This window comes from Colossoma macropomum, unplaced genomic scaffold (assembly GCF_904425465.1).
Source record: "Colossoma macropomum unplaced genomic scaffold, Colossoma_macropomum, whole genome shotgun sequence".
Taxonomy (NCBI): domain Eukaryota; kingdom Metazoa; phylum Chordata; class Actinopteri; order Characiformes; family Serrasalmidae; genus Colossoma; species Colossoma macropomum.
Genome location: NW_023494807.1, coordinates 775,441 through 799,204, shown reverse-complemented (window position 1 = coordinate 799,204; position 23,764 = coordinate 775,441). Strand labels below are relative to the sequence as shown.

The following is a 23,764-nucleotide window of genomic DNA, read 5'->3' as shown; positions in this document are numbered from 1 at the left end:
AGTCTAATTGGTTGATATCTTGTTGTAGACCCAGTTCCAGTACCAGGAGCACTTGGAAATATTGAAAACATCATGATCAGGGCCATTAGACCACTGCTCCATAGCTTTCCATGCTGCATTTTTTGCCTGTGGTCATCTGCATATCCTAGCGGAAGTATCATTACTCTGATCAATTAAACTTCCCACATCAGTAAGGAATTGTTGATATACTGCAACAGCCGTATCCTGTGTTCACGTACATATGTAGACTGTGTTTTGGGCCTTCTACTTCAAATGCACGCAAAGTGCCTTCATAAGATCCTGCTGGTGTGGGTTGCCTCCCTTTCAGTGACTCCCTTGTGAAGAATCTTCAAGACAGCAACTGAGTTAAGGCTGATGTATACACTGCATGTCAAAAAGGATCCAGGTGCCCCTTCTAATTAGCTAATTAAACTACCTTAAGGTGCCATTGCTGACACAGGCTTGTACAAAGGCCATAGAAAAGCACTGCCAACAGAATGGGATGTCATAGGTATAATGCTCCCCAGCATCATTCTCTAGAGTGATGGAGCACCACTCAACATATTTGGGATAAGCTGAAGTGATGTTTGTGGTCCAGAACTAACCATTCAAAATCAGCACTTTACCTCACTAATGCTCTTGTGGCTGAATGCAATCAAATCTTCACGTTCCAACATCTAGTCTAAAGCCTTCCCAGCAGAGTAGAGGCTGTTACTGCAGCACAGTGGGATGACCTCCCTCTTAATAACCCTTGATTTCAGAAGAAACAATGGATGAGCAGGTGTCTACAAACTTTTGGACATATAGTGTACTGTGAAAGTGTGCAAATGTGTTAGCATAGAGATATAAAGGATGGGTTTATGGCAGGGATGGACTGGTCATCGATAATACTAGCCACACTACTAATGTTAAAGACTGAGTGAAATGTGTTCAGATAATCTGGTCATCTTTGGGTACTTAGCAAGGTAAAAACAGCATCCTCACAGAATTAGGTGACCGTTAAATATTAACTGTACAGTTAAATCACCTTTATCCCACTAACAAGCTACTGAAATAGCCAATTTATTTCACTCTAGAAAAAGCAACCAGTAAGTAAGTGTGCAGTGATGGATGGTTATTGTTTAGGTGATTGTATTGGGCCAGTCTGGACCAAAAGTCCACCAATTTTGATTCTAGTCCTGGTTTATGGCTGACAGTAGCTTGCAGAGGCTTGCAAAGGAGCTGACATGCCATGCCTCCAAAATATTATTCAGCCCCTACAAGCTAAGTCCATAAAATGCATAAAAGGAGAGTTCGGTATGTTTTGTGCACTCAGATGTGTTTAGAAGTAAAATAAATAAGAAATACTCGAGATTCTGTACTATTTCTAGGTCCCTATTCAAAGTCAAGCAAATCTGTGACACTGACCAACTTGAGGCCTTTGTACAAACAGGTTAATTTCTTCCACTGAAGACGACTCTCAGGAGAATCTGATCTGCTCATCCGAGGCTTTTGCACAATCTTTAAAGCAAAAAAAAAACTTCTAATTCTGCTGTTTTTCTTCTACTTTTCATTCAGATTGTCATGCTGATAATTTGTAATGAAAAACATTTTACTAAATTAGAAAAAAATGCAAAATAGCAGCATTTTCACTCGTGGTCTCAGACTTTTGGACCCTAATGTATTTCAAAGTGTCCATTGTTAAATTTCGCTGAGTATAATGTTTAGGCATGGCTTTAGTCATTAAGGGACCGTCTAAACAGTGCCAAACATGTTTCGTATGTATTTAGCTAAAAGAAGGCTCATCAAATCAACTCACTCGCAGTAAAGAGAGTGGTTTCCCTTAACAGGGGTTAGTAGTGGCTCCTCTACTACAAATGATTTAATGTGATTTTGCATTCTTTTAGCTAAATACATGAGAAATAAGACTTAGACAGACACCCAGCGATCTGCGCTTCCGAAAACAATATTAAACAAATATTTAACGATGAGCAATAAAAATACTGTATTTTATTCTCTGTCTTCTCAGGAGTGAGAAAATGTAGGTTTGATCGTCATTGGATGTTTATTTCATGAGAAACTGAGGAAAGAATGTCGAATTTCCAATGAAATGTACCAAATTTACTGCACTGTTTTTCAAAACCTCAGTATTCTGTTCCTTTTCTGGCTAATTTCGTCACTCGTGGTTGGCTAAAAGCAGTCATTACTTAGCAACCAGTGTTCAGCGTAACAATACAGTTATAGTGAAAGAAAAAAAAGGTGCTGTTAACACAAATAACAACACAGGCAAAGCACCTCTCACCAATCAGACTGGACCGTCAGAACTAGCTGTTGTACAATATGACATGACTGTGATCTTACTTAACATAATCTGTAACACTTCACTGTTCATAAGACTACATGACCCCTATATGACATAACCCTGCATACATGTTTATAAAGGCTTATTCCTGTAGGCGTCATCTGTCATAAAGGCTCGTTTAGCTAACTTTGATCAAAACTGGCAAATGTAGCCTTTATAGTGAATTACGTCTATTGGAATAAGCATTTATGAACATTCATGTGGAGTTATCATGTCATGACAAACTCATGTAGTTGTCTTTGAACAGCACCCTACAGTAAAGTGTTACCACATGATATATATGACATATAATCATATGATATCTGCCATCAGATGTTTATGGCATGGTTATGTCAGTGGTATGTAGCAGGATTCAAGCAAAGTGTTACTGTTTTGTTTTTTGGGTCTCATCTCAACCCCAACACCAGCGGATATGCTTCATTGCCCAACCAATCAGTGGTTACTTAATCAACAGCACCACAGATTCAAATGATGTATAGTCGAGATTGTAAGTGTTACCCTGACAGCTGCGGCTACCGATATACCCCTCTACACAATCAGGTTCATGTCTTCAAGGAGGTATAAATCAGCCATTTACAAGCCAGCTCACGAAGTGCTTCACATCAAAAACAAGCTCTGGGAACAAAACTTCAGCTGACTGCCACTATTGGCTCCACCGAGAGAATATCGGTCTTCCCTGATTGGCCGAGAGAGGTGGACCGGAGGGCGTGGCTTTCTTTGGGATTGGACTGCTGTGAGGACGCGTGGCTTTCTGGCCAGGCCGCACGGTGACTCCCGTCCCGAGGGGGCGCCATCGGGTCTGGGTCGTTGCCTTGGCAGCTGCTGCCCCTCCCCCGGCCCCGCCTGTTTCTGCACATGCTCAGTAGGTAGGTGAGCTCAGCCCTGAAGCCCTGGTTGAGCCAGCAGTAGATGAAGGGGTTGTAGCAGGTGGAGCTCATGGCCAGCCAGTGGAAAGTGAAGTAGATGGCGTTGTTGGAGTGAATGGCCTGACTGGACAGCAGCACCACGTAGCAGTTTAGCGGGAACCAGCACACCGCGAACACGGCCACCACCAGCACCAGCATCTTTATGGTCCGCTTCCTCTTCCTTCGCTGCAGGAAATACTGTTCGCTCGTCACGTCGCCGATGGCGTTCCTGCGCCAAAGCCGCCGGGCCACGGCCCAGTACGCCGCCGTGATGATGAGGAGCGGCAGAACGTAGAGCAGGATGAAGGTCACCAGGTCCAGATACTGCCGGTACAGCTCGGATGGCTCAGGGAAGTCCGGCACACACAGGGAGCGGACGATATCCTTACTGAGAGATAGGGGAAGGGAGAGAGAGGGGAGGAGGGGGGGGAGTAGGAAAAGAGCAAAAGAGGAAGAGAAGAGCGAGGGAAAAGGAAAGAGAGTAATGGAGGGAAGGGGGAGACGACAGAGGGAGGGTAAAGAGTGATAGCAAAGGAAAAAAGAAAGGGAGAAGGAAAGATATAGATGACATGAAAGGGAGGAGAAAGTAGAGAGAGTAAGAGAGAGAGGGGGAAGGGAAGAAAGACAAAAAGAGCAAACGTGAAAGAGAAAAGAAAGGGAGAAAGAAAAGAAAGAAAAAGAGAGATTATATTAAATGAGTAAGAGAGAAAGTGGGAGTAAGAAGGAGAAAAGAAAGGCAAGAAAGAAAGATGAAGAAAGGGGAGACATTGAGAGAGAGAGAGAGAGAGAGAGAGAGAGAGAGGGAGAGGGAGAGAGAGAGAGAAGGAGAGAAGAGAGAATTAGAGAGGGGGTAGGAAGAGGGGGAGAGAGACAAAAGGGGGAAGAAGGAAAGAGAGAATGATGGAGAAAAAAGGAAAAGAACAAAAAAGAGACAGGAGTGAAGAGAGGGAAAGAAAGGGGGGAGGAAAGAGCAAAGAGAGGGAGAAGGAAAGAGAGATGGAAGGAAAAGAGGGGAAGGAGAGAGTGAGGGAATGAGAGAGAGAGAGAGAGAGAGAGAGAGAGAGTGTTGAGATCTGGATCTTGATCTGGATCAGATCTGTAGTGAAAGCAGTAATTTAACTCCAGTGTGAATCTGCACTGTGTGTAATTTAGTCTGACCGTAATGTTTGACCCGGGGCTCCCTTAGTAATAGTCCTGTTCCAATCCGCCACACACTAATGGATTAATTAATTAAACCTGTTAATTTAGAATAAAACTCTTTCTGGTGTCTGAAACACGAGGCTCACTCTGCTTAAACAGAGCATGACCTCAAGCCATTCTTCTATCCTCAAACCTGCTGTTACTGTCTGGCACTGTGGAGCTATGATGCTTCAATTAGCAGTGTTCTCCCACCACCTGGACAAACTCGTGCGCTGTCCGGCTTGGACGAGGCCTCAGACTATAACTGGGAGTCTAACGTTGGCTTCCTAAGAGTGCTGCACAATATGGATGTTAAATGTGATGTTTAATAAAGCTGTTGGATATCATGAAGATCTGAGAAGTGATTAATTATTCTTAAAATAACTGGATGTGTCGCACGTAGACTTTTTTTTCAGGTGACACCTACAGACACCTAAAAACCCTCTCCAGTACTGTGCAAATTATTGTGTATAAGAAATGCAACCACATTCTTGTGTACAGGGACAAACAGTATCACTGATGTGAAGCGCTGCTTTAATGATGCTTCAAAAGCTATTTGTCTGCTAATAGCGCCCCCCTGCATTGAAAAGTTAAGTGGAGTTGAATCCAGTCAACTCGATGCATCTACCCAATCAGAAGGCAGCTGGTGTTTGCAATATTCAGTACTACCGTCTGGTCTGCCGGCCGTTTGTTGGAGCATTTACATTACTTTTACAGCATTTGGCGGACGCTCTTATCCAAAGTGACCTACCATTTGATCATTTTGCACAGGTAAACAAAGGTAGTGTTAGGAGTCTTGCCCAGGGATTCTTCTTGGTATAGTGTATATGTTCTTGTGCGACATGGAAGATGGCGAAAACTAAACACTACAACCTCTAAAATTTTAAATCGGAGTGGGAAAACGTGGGATTGCAGAAACTCATATTGTGAAAACAATAGAAAATAGGATTCGTTGTACAGCCCTCCTTCCTAGGTTTTTGAATGGTCTGTGCTAAAGTACGATTCTCCGGCAGTGCAGCAGAGGTGCAATGGTTTGTACCGGAGGAGCAGCGTCTAGCTAGCCTTTTTACAATCTCTCTGCTCCAGTCTTCTAGCATCTGATTTAGTCATAGTACTGTTTCATCACAGACTTTTTTTTTTTGGCAGAAAGTTTTTTTTGGCAAAGATGTGCCTTTATTGCTTGCGATGAGAGAGAGGACCAATCAGAGTGTATTGTTTTGTTTACAGTAGGGCAATGATTACTCAATTCATTGATTAAAATTGACATTCCTAATGAATCATGACTGATGATGCCACATTTTTCATTCAAAATTACAATCTGGTCATTAGAAAGCTGAGCTCAGCAGTCTGAACACTCTCCACAAGGGTGAACGACCAGCACTCCGCTTTTGACTGCACTCAACAGAGTGTTCAGATAAGGGGACAGGGTTTCTGCCTACTTCGATATCAGTGATGATATGGAAGTGAGTCCTGAACGTAAATCTTTTCAGATCTTTTTTTTTGCCATGAGTGAAATAACATCAGTAGGTGAATTATTTCAGTGTTTGATTTGATTTACAGTGACATTTCATAGCCTGTTTGAATCATCTAAACAGGTTGGCAAGCCTGTTATCTCATCTTCCCCACTGAGTGAACTACAACCAAACACATTGACTCGTATTTTGCTATTTCCCAAACTCTAATATCTGTTGCTTCAGTCAAAGAAATCAGAAGGTTTGTGAAATAATTGCTACCTGGGGAGTTTCTAGGCTAAGTTCATGGGAATGGCCCAGTGATCACATTAATCATTAGGAAATTATGTTGAACTGCCTTAGTTGTTGTGGTCAGTTTATTTCATGTGTCTGATCTTTATTTCTAGGATATTTTACTTTTTATATTATGTATCAGCATAATTAGAAAGCCTATTTCAATTTCAATTCAATTTTCTTCAGTCCTGGGCTCAGTCCTGCCCCTGGTTTCATATTAGGAGCTGACACTCACCATTAAAATAAAATTAGACTGATATTGTCACCTTCCCCTTGATCAATAAGCCTCTAACACTGCATGCTAACAGTAAGCGAACCCCTAAATGTAGTATAACATTGCAAAGCTTACAGTTTCACACTGGAATCGTCAAATGTGCGCATCAAGTCAAACTGTAAACAAACCACAGACCTAACAGGAAATAGCTGCTTTACTGATGGAGCTGTCCAGCTGTGGTTTCAGGACAATCATATAATAGAGGTTATGTTTTATGCCCACAATTAACATTAGTCATCTAAACCCACTGACCCAAAAATTGCTCAAATTTGGTGGCAGCCCATTTTGTAGCACTGGCAATCCAACCCACATTTTAAGAATCCTCATATTTCTTCTTTCTCATTTCATTCAAAGTTGGAATTTTGGAGAAAAAAAAACAACAAAAAAAATTCAGAAGTAATTATGGACTATAATTTCTCTCATGAGTATCTACATACATATATTATTGTCATTTTTATATTATTTTCCTTTTGTACTTTGGTCCAGTGCCGTTCCTTTTTTGTAAATTTTGGATATTTTCAAGAAAAAATGAATGTTCTGTTCATCAATTTGATCATTTCTCACAAAGATGACAAAATAGGCCAATATGTCAATGAATCAAAGAGTGTGTGCTGTCTAGAAGAATCCAAAACATTTCGGTTGATTATAATGGGAGGGTTCTGTTGTTGGCACTTGCTGTGAAAGGTGTCAAAGACTGTTCTGGAATTCTTCTGGGGCCTAAAAAAATAAATGACTCAGTTAATCATCAAAATAATATCTACATTTCAGCGTAATCCATACTGAGAGTTTGGATACTGAGAATTAAAACTTTTGTAAAATAGAGTTTGATTTAGGATGCAAATAAAGTTTTAAAAACGTATTGTTCACCCCCCAGTTCATACGTTCCATATGTAAAAATGTTTTGAATTTATTATTTCTGTGATGTCATGAAAAACAACATACTGACACATATCCAGTTATTCAGCCTGTGGCAACTCAGCCCTGCCCATTCATGCTGAGGTCATAAGGAGTATTTAGCCTGGACTGCTTTTCAAATGAGGCACAGTACAGGGCAGCCAATCAGAGCTCAACTACATATATGTCTTAAAGGTACAGTAGCAAAAACAGCCTGTTGAATAAAGTGATGTTGGAAAATGGTCATGTGAAAATCGAGAATGGCTGTTTTTCAGTACATAAACCCGTTTACATGTTATAAGAAATATGAAGGATATGGGCCCTTTAAAACCTAGAGCCCTTGAGGTTTCTCGAACTCTACATCTGGACCTTAATAATGTCACCTATGTGCAGTCTTGCAGGATGACCGCAGGCTCTAGGGCTCCCCTGGGGACAGTACTTTTAGTGGCGGTGTACAAGCAAAGGGGTTAAACCCAGATTAGTTAGATTAGTTGAACTAGTTGCAGCTCTAGTTTCAGTCCAGGTTATCTGTGAGAATCGAATGAAATTATACATATTTTTATCCAGAACTAATCAGACAAACAAATCCCACACAACCAACCTCCACTGGAAAAGCGAATCCAGCTCCAATGGCGTTTATAGAAAAAAGAAAAAGTGCTGAGAATTCAGCGAGCTCAGAATTTCCCTCTGATTCTTAGAAAGCAGCCAGTGGGTGATATTCTCGGCGTTTGTGTGAGAGTTCTAGCTGTCTATAAATCGTGGCCTAATAAAATGAACGCTTTTCTTCTCCCACGAATAACACAGCAAGCTCTTCACTGCTTTCAGCCCATCAAGCGTTTTGATACACCCACCGCTCAGCACGGCATCTATGAATTATTAATAGAGCCATTCTTGGTTGTTATTTGTGATGTCTCATGCAAACAGATGGACCGTTTGGGGAATTCACACGTGCAGGCCCGCACTCCCACAACACCACACACACACACCTGAACAGGTGGTTTACCTGTACACAAAAGTGAACAGCTTCTGGAAGATGGCGTGAGGCAGCGAGAAGCAGGTGGCCATCAGCCAGATAAAGACGATGCACACTGCGCCCTGGCCTGTGCACATCCGCGGCTTCAGAGGATGTAGGATCACCTGCGCACACGCAGCGGTCAACAGTTAGACATATACACACACTGCAATTGACCTGTCCATGCCCTGCACACTAGGTTGGATAAGTGGTCCCATCCCATCTGTTTTTTTGGGGGGTTTATTTTAACTTAAGGGTGTTACTTTTGTTCAGTTGTTTAAACAGCAGTGGCTATGGTGTTCCAGGTGGATGCTAGGTTATTGTTAGATGGTTGCTATTTCATTTCAGGTGGTTGATAAGATGTTGCTAGGCCGTTAACCCAATCATCTGTTTAGGTGTTGTTAGGCCATTGTTTTGCTTTCCCAAATGGTTGCTAAAGTCTTGCTAGGTCATCGCTATGTTATCCCAGGGAGTTGCTAAGATGTTGCCTGGCTATTGCTATGGCGCTGCTAGGAGTTGCTAAGCCGTTGGTAAGGTACTCAGTGATAATATGTGTGTGTATGTCTGTGATAGTGTCTATGAGTGTCAGTGGGAGAGGTGTCCACTGTGACATCAATCAGCAGCATATTTCCACAGGTCACACACAAAGCAAGGTCTCTTTAGCTGTACCTGACTAAAGTTTTCAAAACACCTCTTAGGCTAATTTGAGTGAAATCACTGTATCACATGGCTTTAATTACTTTAATTACAATTTAGTTACAGAACAACAATATTTTGTTGGCTAGTCTAACTTACTCAACAAATGCTCATGTTGTTTGGATGATCTGATGCTTATTTTAGCTAACTAACCAAAGTTCTATGCTTTAGCAAACGCCTACAGTGTTTGATTGATTGGCAAATTCCTACTAATGCAAACCAATAACACTCACTACAATAGTTGCTGTACACCATTTGTGTCAGGCTCCAGTCCTTGCAGGCCAAGACACTGTAGACTTCAGCATATTACCTCATTAATCACACCTGATTCAGCTCATCAGCTCATCAGCAAGGCCTTCATGAACTGAATTCAGGGCATTAGATGAGGGTAAACACTGATCACTGCAGCACTTTTGCCTGCAAGGTCCCCAGTTTGACACGCATGCTGTACACTCTTAAAAAACGATGGCTCTTCAAGGGTTCTTTAGTAAAGAAAATGGTTCTATATAGCACCGAAAAGGTGTTCTTCTATTGTTATGATGTCAAGCTTGTAACAATAGAAGAACACTTTTTGGTGCTATATAGAACCATTTTCAAAAAGGTTCTATATAAAACTGTAGACAACACAATCTTGAAAGAACAACTTCATGATGAAATCATGCAGTGGGTTCTTCAGGTGTTCATGGTTCTAAATAGAACAAGTTTCTTTACTAAAAACCCTTAAAGAACCATCTTTTTTAAGTGTAGTCACACTAGTTTGACAATTCTTTTATGATATCTCACTAAATCTGATTCAAAGTCTGACTTCTGCCAGAAAACAAACGCTTAAAAAAGCAGAAAAAAGCCTGCAGATGGGGGAAAGTTGATGTTGCTATGGCTACACCACTATCAGTCACTGTCTGGGAGTTTTATTATCCTGATCTTAAGGTTTTTTTCTCTGCTTGATAACCACCATATATATATGTATATTAGAGTTGACTGCCCCTTTTAAGATTGACTGGTCATTTTTTTTCTTTGCTGTACAATTTGATTAACAAATAGCTGACCTATCGAAGCTCCGCCCACAAATGTGTGTCTTTCATATCAACTATTGCCAGGTTGAACAAGTTTGACAGAATGTCAGCAAAAATCCCATGAAAATGTGTCTTTATTTAGAGTTGCTTTATAACACTGAGTTTCCAGTTTAAAGTGTTTCCCTCTGAACTGGACTTTGTTGCTGTGGTTAAACAGAACTAGGCAGGTTGATCTGTGGGTGCAACACTGTTTCTTCCACATCAAAAACCTATACGGATGTTTCTGTGTCATGCTTACTAGCTCTCAAATGGACTGTCACTATCTTATGGACCTGAATTCCTAAGATGCATCAGTCAGTCACATGACCCAGCCATCCAATCAGTCAGTTAGCAGATCCCAGTCACCTGAATTCTAATTGTTTTCACCTGTTTGCTCTTGTTTATCGCTGCTGTTGGAACAAAACCTCATATCTTCAGAATGGTAACTTTACAGGAGAAGAAAAAAACATACCTTACTTTTAATGCAAGTCAAAGGAACCAGACTTTTTTGGACCATTTCTGTTGGAAATTTTAACACAATGTAAGAAAAACGGGTATTTTCAATGTGTCCAAAACTGAAAATTGACAAAAATAGAGATACGAGGTTCTGACAGCAGCAAGATCTACCTGTCTGATTATCTGTGATTCACAAACTAACTTTTAAGTTTCTAAAGCTTCTAGGAGGCTTTATCAGTGAGCTCTGAGCTGTCTGAAGGCAAAACCTGCAGTATTTCTCTTTACTTTCAGTTTGTTTTTAGGGTGAAGTTAAACAAAGTGTACCAACATTTAAATCCACATTCATTAAATGTAGCTTTTCAAGCTACAGTTGTTACAAAGGCTATATGTATTATAGTCCTGTGCAAAAATCAAAGACCACCCTATTTCATCATTTTTCATAGTCATAGAAAAGCAGAAAACATTTACCATTACCAATTTTTCAGCTAAACAAAAGCTGGTGAGCCATTTCAGCTCCCATAACCTGCAGTTTCTCAGGTAGAGTCTGAGCTTCTAAAAGTCATTATGAATAATAATATAAAAATAATAATAATGAATAAATAGGTCAGTGCACATGGCCATTTAACATTCTCAAGGTCATTATAAAAAAATATTATTGATCAAATAAGTAAACAAATAAGTCTTTCTGGATCCATGACCTACTTTAACATTATAAATGTCAAGATAAAAACAATAATAAATAAAAATAGTAATAAAAATAATAACAGAGGTTAATATGTCAGTCCACAATGAATCGATGGCCTATTTTAGCCCCTACTGACGTTTCACGTTGCGCTTTTCACACAACAGAGCACCAGGATTGATTCGCTGATTCAGTTTGTAAATCAATATGTGTGTTTCTACTCTTCGCCTTTATTCCAGCTCACATTCTTTCAGATCTGCTTTCAGTTTTCAGAAACCTGCAGGGATATTGTTCCACACCTTAAACGTTCAGTCTCAGAAGTCGGTTTCTGCTTCTTGCAGTAGTATTTCAAACACATTAAGTGATGTAGAGAGTTAGACGTTGGGGTGGACGGTCCACTGTACTGAGAACGAGAACACCAGCAGCTTCATTATTTGACTCTTCTTTTGTGTCTCCTTTTCTCAGTGAGGCTTCTTGACAGCTGCACATCCTTAGCGCTGAGTTGTCTTCTAATAGTGGAAAGAGGGACAGTGGCACCTGTGGTGGGTGTTTCATCTCTTAAAGATGAAAGTTTTTGACTGACAGTTAACAGCATTTTTCCACCACATGGTACAGTTCAACTCTAATTGACTCGACTCGACTCACTTTTGGTACCAGCTACTTCATTTTCCACTGCAGATATAGCGCCCCCTCAATGTAGCTGGTCATCATAATGATTCCACATGAAATGCAGTGACATAAATGAGACAAATGTTGTTCAGAGGAGGCTGATGGCAGCAGACAGAATACTCCTAAAAATAAAAAGGAGAGTTTGGGAAAAATGACATCAGAGTCCAGAAGACGAGGCGATTCTGGCTGCTCAAAAGTGACGCAACCTGGTAGCTGGCGTTAGAATATGTGCTTAGGGTGATGATTCTCAGTTTTTCTCTTCAGTTTTTCTACGTCACCTTTTGGTTTCGCCTCAGCTCGCTTGGAACATCGATGAAGGTGATACTCAAAATAGTACCAGGTACCAGGTAGCAGGCGTGCCTTATGGAAACTAATGGAGACGACTTGAGTTGAGCTGATACCCTGCAGTGGAAAAGCAGCCTAAATGCTTTCTTATGTTGCAAGGTTGAACAAGCTTTACACAACATTTTTTCTCTATATATTACTAAACCAGCATAATAAATCTTGCGCATACTTAACGATGGCACATCTGAGCAGGGTTCTAGTTCAATCAAATATTGACAACTGTTTAATCACTGAGGAAGAAAAGAACATATACGAACAGCTGAGCTCAGTGATAATCTCACATTATAGACAGTCTCAGAGTTAAGAGGTCACTACTGGCCAAACAAAAGCGGTGAGTCATTTCAGCACCATAGTGCTGGACAGCTCCTAATAACCGTCAGTTTCTCAGGTGGTGTCTGAGCTTCTGAATGACATTATGAGTAATAATAATAATAATAATAATATGTCAGTATTTTATTTGGTAACAGAGCTGGGTGATACGGCAAAAAATGTAATATCATGATACTTAAAGTTTTCATGATACACAGTATACATTTTTGAACACCTGATAAACTGGAAAAGGCAAAGTAGTCCCACATTAAAAACCAGTCATAAACTATGAATTATACAACGATTTGTAGTCAATATTTCACACACTTTGCTGCACTAAATCCAGTGAAACAGGACTAATTATACTCACTATATAATCCAACTTGCAGTTGGGAAGAGTGTTTTTTAGGTACAGTTGATATCCACAATATGCTCAGAAAGGCCGAATGTGATGTCATGTATCACAATGAGAAATGGTCATACTGCCCAGCTTATTCTACAGAACATCTATAGTCCAGTTAATAACATGCTTTTACCAAGACTGATGAGCTGACAATGAAGTTCAGCCCTTCAGTAGATTCCTCATTTCCTTGTATGGGCCTTGAAACATTTTTTCCTTACATTTTGCAGCTCAAAAATGGAGAGAAATTGTATGGAAAGTGCTGATTCTGAACTAACAGTCCACATTTGTGTTTATAAGTAAAAGATTATATATTTGATTATAATTGATTTTACTGTTCATTCGTTACATTTCTGTCAACGTGACAAAAGGATAACAGTCGGAAGGGCATACTTGAATCTCCACATACAAAATGTCAATCAAATGTTAATTAATTTCATTATGTAACAATGTAATTTACTGTGTAACTATGTAATTACACTTTATTTTGAGTGGTCATTTTAGATGAAACACTCAACAGACTCTCTAACATGTCAAAGATATATGAGGGTTAGAATTAGCGCCAGGGTTAGGATTAGGTTTTGGGTTGGGGTTAAGGTTAGGGTTAGGATTAGGGCCAGGGTGAGGGTTAGGATTAGCGCCAGGGTTAGGTAAGGATTAGGTTTTGGGTTGGGGTTAATGTTAGGATTAGGGCCAGGGTGAGGGTTAGGATTAGGTTTTGGGTTGAGGTTAAGGTTAGGATTAGGGCCAGGGTGAGGGTTAGGATTAAATTTTGGGTTGAGGTTAAGGTTAGGATTAGGGCCAGGGTGAGGGTTAGGATTAGGTTTTGGGTTGAGGTTAAGGTTAGGATTAGGGCCAGGGTGAGGGTTAGGGTTAGGATTAGGGCCAGGGTTAGGTTAGGATTAGGTTTTGGGTTGAGGTTAAGGTTAGGATTACGGCCAGGGTGAGGGTTAGGATTAGGTTTTGGGTTGAGGTTAAGATTAGGATTAGGGCCAGGGTGAGGGTTAGGGTTAGGATTAGGGCCAGGGTGAGGGTTAGGATTAAATTTTGGGTTGAGGTTAAGGTTAGGGTTAGGGCCAGGGTGAGGGTTAGGATTAGGTTTTGGGTTGAGGTTAAGGTTAGGGTTAGGGTTAGGTTTTGGGTTGAGGTTAAGGTTAGGATTAGGGCCAGGGTGAGGGTTAGGGTTAGGATTAGGGCCAGGGTGAGGGTTAGGATTAAATTTTGGGTTGAGGTTAAGGTTAGGATTAGGGCCAGGGTGAGGGTTAGGGTTAGGATTAGGGCCAGGGTGAGGGTTAGGATTAGGTTTTGGGTTGGGGTTAAGGTTAGGATTAGGGTCAGGGTGAGGGTTAGGATTAGGTTTTGGGTTGGGGTTAGGATTAGGATTAGGGCCAGGGTGAGGGTTAGGGTTAGGATTAGGGCCAGGGTGAGGGTTAGGATTAGGTTTTGGGTTGAGGTTAAGGTTAGGATTAGGGCCAGGGTGAGGGTTAGGGTTAGGATTAGGGCTAGGGTGAGGGTTAGGATTAGGTGTTGGGTTGGGGTTAAGGTTAGGATTAGGGCCAGGGTGAGGGTTAGGTGTTGGGTAAGGTCAGGTTTTGCATAATGGAGGTAACACCTTAACAATACATCTACTTAATGTAAGTAATGTATCAACAGAACATCTACAAGATATTTACTTCAGTGTATCCAGATGCTTCACTGCTGCTACTTCACTGATATGTTGTTGATGTGTTACTGATACTCTGTTAAGAGCTTATTAATCATCTACAAACGAGCACTATAAACGATATATTTAAATAATTAATATCAAATTACAACATGTTTTTTTTTATCTCTGTAGGTTTTATCTCAATTCACTGGTCTGTAGCAATGAAAGTTCTTTACCTGTCGCCTGTCCAGTGCGATAGCGGTCAGCGTCAGAGTGGACACGTGAAGAGAGCAATACTGTACAAAGCGGCTAATGTGGCACATTCCTCTGCCGAACACCCACGTACTGTTAACGAAACGCACCTACAGAGCAACACACACACATCAGTTCCTGTCCATGTTCATCAAGTATCTGGACACTTTAAAGTCAAACGATGAGCAACATGATAGTTGTTTCAGAGTAAAACATGTTTAGCCTGATGATGGTCTCTCTGTGTGGAGAAGAACCGGCAAAAGGCACTAAGGCTGCTGTAGACTGAGGAGCATCAAAGTCTGGGGCTGTTTTTCAATGAGTTTATGTTCATTGAACTGATCATGAACTCTCAAGTGTACAAAGGCATTTTAGACGCAAACCTTCAGATGTCTGAAAAAAAAAACTATTGATCTCAAACCCCTGCCACCTTCTGAAACTGTGCCAAAAAGACAGAAATAACTCGTCCCCTTGGAATGATAAGGTTCTGTCTGTGCTCTGAGCAGTTTTGAGATGTTGAGCTTCAAACATTTTGCATTCTAAATAGCAGAATTCATTTGCGTATCACGTCTCTTTAATACGTGAAAATCGCGGACACTCTAAATCTATTCTAAGTGTACAACATTAAAATCCAATCAAATCTGTAAATGAGTTTTTTGGAACAGGCCAAATGCAGAAAGAACCTTAAAATCCTAAGAACTCACGTCCTGCTTGGAGCTATAAGGTTCTGTCTGAGAAAACATGACAAGAAGGAATGGTTTTAAAGGAACACAGACAGTTTATACTGGTAAACTGGTAATAAAATCAGTCTAACGGAGAGTCTATATTAACAGAAAGTTACATTTCATGTTTCTATGATATTTTTTCGACTTTTATCATTTATTTATTTTTGAGGACTTTCATTTCTTGTTTTAGGAAAAAAAAGAATCGTTTCTCATTCAAAAGAGCATTGCAGGTTATATATAAAGGTCAGTGGTGAATATTTTGTCCAGTGCAGAGGTCAGTCATTAGTTTAAGTTTACTTTAGTTAGACAGAAACCAGCTACTGTAATGAACGGTCCCAGCAGGTCAGTGTAGCAGGTCAGTATAAAGGCAGTGTGAGGTTTTGTTTTATATCAGAAATGTTGACCTAAAGCACCAAAATGTCTTATTTTTTGGGAGAAAGAGGGAAAAAAAGAAAATATGGATGAATGAATGAAATTAATGTTTACGTTGTGATTAAGATCCCATCAATTCAAATGTTTACTATTTACTTACATTTAAGCCTTAAAATTTATAACATGTTTCATATCTTATAAACTTTTCCCGCAGTCTCTGAGCAGAACGGCGACATGACAAAGAAGCAGAACCTGATTGGTCCTTTTGTGCATATTCAAAGTGCTGATTGGCTCACAGGTAGACCTAAGTTAGAGTTCAGCAACCTCACTACTGGGCTTTAGTTACGTTTAGGACATCACATGCCTTCAAAAAGGGGGGGGGACAGTTATTTATTATCGCCCACCCCTAATTCTTCAGTGATATTAAGCTGAAGTCAGATATTCGCAATTCTCCCGTTCCACCTTAAATGGTGCAGCAGTTGTGACACCTGAGGCGCCAGAATGTAACTGCCATTTAAGGTGGAACAGGAAATTTATCTAGCTGGCTATTGAGACATCAGCACTACTAGCAATTTTATGCTTGTTATGAAGAAAAGGATCATAATACATTGAAACGAGATTAAACGATAATTATCGTAATTTTTCTAACTGAGTAAATTCTCACATTTGTGGGTTTCTTTGGTCTCTTTCTTTCTCATAGCTCTCAGTTTGGAGTCTCTGAAAAACCCTGTTTGGAGGGCCATGTAGCTCTAACACTTCACCCCACCCCTCTATCTCAACTAAAGTCAGGACACCCTACCCCTGGGCGTGAATGCGTGGTAGGGGCGAGGGGTGAAGGGGGGATTGAGCCAAAGAGTCCAAAAAAGCACACAACAATGTGAATAACTCAACTCTGACAAAAACGTCAGAGATAGAATCTTAAAATTCCAAGAGAACAAACTGTCCTGGAGTGGCCTGTTCTAGATAAATCCTGCTTGGTTTGATGTTCTGATTTCCAACACAATGAACTTCATACATTTTTAGTACGATTAAAAACACACATTAAATTTAGCACAGGTGACTGATTTCTCTCCAGAGGACTGGACCACTCTCTCTCTCTCTCTCTCTCTCAAACACACACACTCTCTCTCTCTCTCAAACACACACACTCTCTCTCTCTCTCTCTCTCTCTCTCAAACACACACACTCTCTCTCTCTCTCAAACACACTCTCTCTCTCTCTCTCTCTCTCAAACACACACACTCTCTCTCAAACACACACACTCTCTCTCTCTCTCTCTCAAACACACACACTCTCTCTCTCTCTCTCTCTCTCAAACACACACACTCTCAAACACACATACTCTCGCTCTCTCTCAAACACACACACTCTCTCTCAAACACACACACTCTCTCTCTCTCTCTCTCTCTCAAACACACACACTCTCTCAAACACACATACTCTCGCTCTCTCTCAAACACACACACATGCTCTTTTTTAAACACACACACACTTTCTTAAATACACACATACTCTCAAACACACTCACTCTCTCTTTTTAAACACACTCTCAAAAACACACACACACACTTTTAAACACACTCTCAAACACACACACACTCTCACACACACACTCTCTCAAACACACACACACTCTCTCAAACACACACACACTTTTAAACACACACACACTCTCAAACACACACACACTCTCAAACACACACACACTTTTAAACACACACACACTCTCAAACACACACTTTCTAAAACACACACACACTTTCTTAAACACACACACACACTTTTAAACACACACACACTCTCTCCCTCTCTCTCTTTCTTTCTTAAACACATACACACATACATAAATACACTCTCTCTCTCTCTCTCTCTCTGTCCTCACCAGTGTGAAGGGTGTGTTGAGCAGGGTGATCAGGATGTCCGCTATGGCCAGGTTCACTATGAAGAGGCTCGTGGCGGAGTGCATGCGCTTGTTTTTCATCACCACGTGGCACACGAGCGTGTTTCCGAACAGCGAGATGATGATGATGACGCTGTAAGCCACCACGAGCAGCGCCTTCACCGTGGCCGCGTGCTGAGACTCCGCGCCCTCGCGCTTCCTTCCGCGCGCCAGAGAGCGCCAGTCCGCGAGCGCGCTCTCGTCCAGCGCGTACGGGCTCGAGCCGTTCACCTCCAGCAGCAGATCATCCACGTCCAGCACGGACGCGTTGTAGACGTTGTTATTGTAGTTATAATTACGCGGCACGCGCGACGTCCATCCTCGCGCCACGCTCGCGCTCACGTGCGCCAGGTGCACCAAGTACGCCACGTGCAACAGCATTGTCCGCTGCGCAAGTGTTCTCCCTCCTAGGTGTCCGTTTGGCGCGGCATGGTGCGCGCGACTCGCCCAGCTGCTGCACGAGCGCCGCTTTTAAACGCAGCGCGTGCTGTCCTGCGATTGGCCAGTCGGTTCCATCCGAGTTTCTATTGGACAGCCTGATCTTTTTCATAACGACCTCACAGAGCTCTACATTTACAGTCATCCATTCATTCATTCGTTCATTCTTTCTTTTGGCAGATGCTTTTATCTAAAACCTTACAAGCTTTCTTAAGCGCAAGTGCAACACGACTACTACATATATACATATATATATATATATATATATATATATATATATATATATATATATATATATATAAAGACTAGAGACCAGCAGCTTCAGATAATGTTCATCTCAACCTTCAGAATGGGGGATATTTTGACCATGGCATGATTGTTGCTGCCAGACGGGCTGGTTTAAATATTTCTATAACTGCTGATTTCCTGGGATTTTCAGGCTAACAGTCTCTAGAGTTACTCAGAATGGAGCAATAAAGAAAAAACATCCAGTGAGTGTCAGTTCTGTGTACGGAAACACCTTAAAGATGAGAGAAGTCAGCGGAGAATGGTTTGAACTGACAGAAAGGCTACAGTAACTCAGACAACCACCTTGTGGTAAGAAAAGCATCTTAGAATACATATCAAACTTTGAGGTGGATGGGCTACAAAAGCAGAAGACCATGTTTGGTTCCACTTCTGTTGGCCAAGAACAGAAAGCTGAGACTGCAGTGGGCAACAGGTTCACCAAAACTGGACAGTTGCAGACTGGAAAAACATAGCCTGGCCTGATGAATCTTGATTCCTGCTGAGGCACACAGAACACAGATGGTTGGGTCAGAATTTGGATCCAACAGCCTGAATCTGTGGACCCAACCTGCCTTGTCTCAACAGTCCAGGCTGGTGGAGGTGGGGTAATGGGGTGGGGAATGTTTTCTTTGGACCCATTAATACCAATCAATCATTGCTTAAATGCCACACCCTGTCTGAGTGTTGTTGCTGACTGTGCCTTCCTTTATCATCTTCTAATGGCTACTGATGATGCACCATGTCGCAAAGCAAAAGTCGTCTCAAACTGGTTTCATGAACATAACAGTGAGTTCATTTTTCTTCAGTGGTCTTCCCAGTCACTGGATCTAAATCCAGTAGAACCTTTGGGATGTGGTAGAACAGGAGATTCACAGCATGAAAATGCACCTGAAAGGAATTCAATGAAGTCAATGAAGTTAACATGGACCAGAATCTCAAAGGAATGTGTCCAACATCTTGTGGAATCCATGACAAGGAGAATTGAGGCTGTTATGAGAGCAAAGAGAGGCCCTATGCAATATTAGTGTAGTGTTCCTAATAAAGTGCTCAGAGAGTGTAAACAGTCGTATATCATGTCCCAGTCAAGTTACAGCTTTTGTTGATTTTCTAAGTAAAAATAAGTTAACACACCATCTACAGGGACTAAAATAGCACATTTTCCTCCAAATTTAGTGCACAACTTGTACTTATTTGTTCAGTTTAACATACTGAAAAAACATAAAATATAAAATAACTACCAAGCGTTCCCAAAAATTTGCATATGACTGTGTAGTACGCAGTGCTGCCCTAAGAGCTGGCTGTGGCACATGAGGATGTTGGATTTGGCCCACCAGAACATTACCCTAAACCCACCCCCCAATGAGAAAATATACTTATTTTTATTTACTAAATTCTTATGTTCCATTTAAAACTGCAATTTGTCCCCAAATACAAAAGTATGTGCACCACTTGTAGAGAAATATGTCCACTCTCTCATTAGGTGATGGGATGGGGTAGAGTCTTCTCTGACATGCTGATTCAGATGTCTTCACTGATCAATTTTGGGCCACCTTTTTTGGGCCACCTTTTGGCAGCTCTGGTTCAGAAGGTCCTCATAAATGTTTGTATTTATGAGTTTACTACAACAAACAGCGGACAAAGTGAGAAAGAGATCAACTTCAAGTTTCATGTTGCTCTGGATGCATCACCAGCCAGGCCATTCCAGAGCCAGCAGATTTGATAAACTCATCATTTCTGTAGGTAAGTCAAAACCTCTGGTGACTAACAGAAAAAATAAGCTACTCTGACACGTGTTTGAAACTCATTCTGCTTCATTCACAAAACAAATTTAATGAGAGAAACAGCTGGGCTTCCTTGTGTTGGGTAATAAAGCAGATTAGGTGCCAATTTTTTTACGTGGTCTCACGTAGCACAAAATCAATTTGCGAATGTGTGAAGCTGATTTGACCTATTCTGATCTGCTTTAAAGAACTGCTCCATGAAGAACTTCCCGTTAAAGAACTGACTCTTACAAAACTGCTCGTTAAAGAACTGCCCTGTAATGAACGGACACCTGAGAAACCAGAAGACTTTTCCTCTGAACCCTCCAAAGAATTATCCCCAGAAGACAGTCCCTCTGCAGAACTGTCTCCAGAAGACCTTCCCCCAAAGAACTGTCTAGAAGACCTCTCTAAAGACCTGTCTCCAGAAGACCTTCCTCTGAAGAACTGTCTAGAAGATCTCTCTAAAGAACTGTCTCCAGAAGACATTCCTCTGAAGAACTGTCTAGGAAACTTCTCTAAACCACTCTCTAGAAGACAATCCCTCTGAAGAATTCTCTCTAGAAGACATTCCCCCAAAGAACTGTCTAGAAGACCTCTCTAAACCACTCTCTAGAAGATGATCCCTCTGAAGAACTGTCTAGAAGACCTCTCTAAAGAACTGTCTCTAGACGACAATCCCTTCTGAACTTCCATAATTTGAGACGAATACACTTATTTACACTTCTAATCACTCCAGCTGGTTTCCTGATACATTTATTCTGTAAAGAGAAACTGTCAAACACTAAAAAACTCGTGAAACTGAAGTCATTTTCTCAATCTCCAGTTTTTGTTTGAATTTTCCCGTTCCACCTTAAATAGTGCAGCAGTTACATTCTGGTGCCTCGGGCACCATTTAAGGTGGAACGGGAAAATTTGAACGAGAAGCTGTCGAATGAGAAGCGACTTCAGCCTCGTAAAAAGTCGAATTGAGAGACATTTTACAAGAAACGTTTCTACGTTTGTGGAAAAGTTTCCTGCTGGAGATGCGAGAAAATCGGCTACAGCTGAGCTAAAACTTAAAGCAGAGCAAAGTAAGTCTGCGTTTTTGTTTGTATTATATTTTTATCCTATACCAGGACATTAGTATGTACTGAGACATAATTACAGCCAAGATGGTAAAATGGACTCAAAGTGTTGTGGCTCCCAAGGTGGTTTGATTTTTGTTGAAAGGACAAAATGACTCTTATTAACATTTGGGTTGCGACCCCTGCACTAGCCTTTAATGTAGTGTGCTGCCACAGACTGTTCGGGTGCTGCACTTCCGCACTTTCAAGTTCTGCCTTTTGCGTTCCGTCAACATTACATTATCAAATAAAATGTAGAAAATCGGATCTGTCTAAAAGTTTTAAAGTTTTTTTTTCCCTTTTTGTGCAACTTATTCTTGAATATTTTTGATGGTATGACTGTGGGCCAAAGTTCACTGTCTACTCAATTCTTACTCTACAAGCAATACAGAACACCCAAGGACAGGCTGCAGAGCTTAGAAAGATTGCAAAGATGTCCTGGGATTGACCTCAGTTTGTTGCTGTTAACTTAGAGCGTGCAATCGAAATCGCACAGAAAGTGGCTCATAGAGGTGAATATCTATCTATCTATCTATCTATATATATATTCACAATAAACATATCAGCTGTATCTTTATCTAAATTTCTTTACGTATATAAAAGACGTTTAAAAGTACCCAGACACCCCTTCTAATTGGTGAATTAGCTACTCTAAAGTGAATCGATTGCTGACGCAGGCATACGCACAGTAGAAAAGCGCTGTCAGTAGAACAGAACCTTCTGAAACAGCAGCATGAGTCTAAGTCCAGCATGCTCAATGCCAAGCGTCAGCTAGAGGGGTATAAAGCCCCCAGCGCTGGGCCATGGGGCAGTAAAACTGTGTTCTCTGCATTGATGGAGCTCCATCCAATATCTTTAAGATGAGTTGGAGTGATACAGAACTGACCATTCAACATCAGTACCTGACCTCACTTATGCTCTTAGCTGAATGCAGTCAAATCCTCATATCCTCACAGAGGCTGTTACCACAGTAACTGGGGAAAGAACTCCCTATTAATATTCTTGATTTCAGACGAAATTTTCACTGGAGTTGAGAGTTGCTGAATGGACAGACGGTTTGCCTGGACAAAATTTCATATTTGCAACTGTATTGCTACAGTTACTGTATTGCAACTGTAGTGGCGTTTTAAAAGCTTGTTGAATCATGCAAACGCCCTGATTCTTCAAAGCACCCACAAAAACTGATCTGTAAAAATGTACAGAAACACACTGGCAGAGCGTTTCAGCCCCGATGGCTTTTTGAATGAAGCACAATACAGGACAATCAGAAACAGCGCTCATTTACATATATCAGTCATACAAGCACAGTAACAAAAACAGCTTGTTTAATTATGAGGGATGAAGAGAGGATGGAAAGTGGTCACGAAAAAATGAACTGTGACCGTTTTGGACATAAAACCCTGTTAACATTATAAATGGATCTTACAGTGAAAATATGAAATGCAAGAAAATTGTAGGATACGGGCCCAACGAGTGTATCAAGTGTAATTATCAACTAAATGTTCACTTCCCAATTTTCTCAAGAATGGTAGGTTATAACTGACAATTATTTACTGCATTTCTAAAAGAAGAAGTGACAGAGGACTTTGTGTAGGTGGACAGAGGACATTCACAATCTAAAAAATTGAGTTTTCTCTAAATAAATCTTAGTGCCAGTTTCCATTGACTTTTTTGTTTACTCAACTTTGGGAAATAATTAGTTACACTGATTGACATTGTGTTTTCAGCACCAAGTGAAATATTTAGTTGAGCTAAATTAAAAATGAAAAAGCTCTTTGAGTCATACTTCTATACTTACATACTTCTATTTCTCCTTTCTTTCTGACACTTTCATCCGGAGTGCTGCACAGTTACTAAGAATGTAGTGCTGGACATCTTGTTCAAGGACTCTTTTTAATGTAGCAGAGTACTGAACCCTAACATGCCGTGTGGTTGTCAGCAGCGTTACGCTCTATACTACACCAATCCCTGCACAGCAAGTCAGAAAAAAAGGGGAAAAAAGACACAACTGGGTCATTTAAGCCACACTAGGTAGGATTTGGGGATTTGGAGACCTCTCTGGTGGAAATATGTGAGTGAATTATCTACTACTGTCATCACATCTTCATTAGTATAACGTTGATTTTGCATCTGAGACCTAAGCATCGAGCCGGATCTTCAATGTGACACTGATACGTAAAGATGAGCACTGTAAAAAATCATCAGTTTAACCTAAATAAAAAATGACTTCATTGCGACTTTTCCGGTGTGGTCGTGCTTTAAGTGTCAGAATAAAAAGGCAAA

The 23,764-nt window shown here is 40.9% G+C and overlaps 1 protein-coding gene across 1 annotated transcript; it reads right to left on the bottom strand.

The window, feature by feature from the left end:
* Positions 1–2,970: 2,970 nt before the first annotated feature.
* LOC118797484 (probable G-protein coupled receptor 83) lies at positions 2,971–19,328 on the bottom strand. The gene is made up of 5 exons (XM_036556857.1): positions 19,288–19,328; positions 17,833–18,340; positions 14,841–14,966; positions 8,342–8,475; positions 2,971–3,634 (listed from the first exon to the last, which is right to left on the bottom strand). The coding sequence occupies exons 1-5, from the start codon at positions 19,326–19,328 to the stop codon at positions 2,971–2,973; spliced, it is 1,473 nt and encodes a 490-aa protein (XP_036412750.1).
* Positions 19,329–23,764: the final 4,436 nt, after the last annotated feature.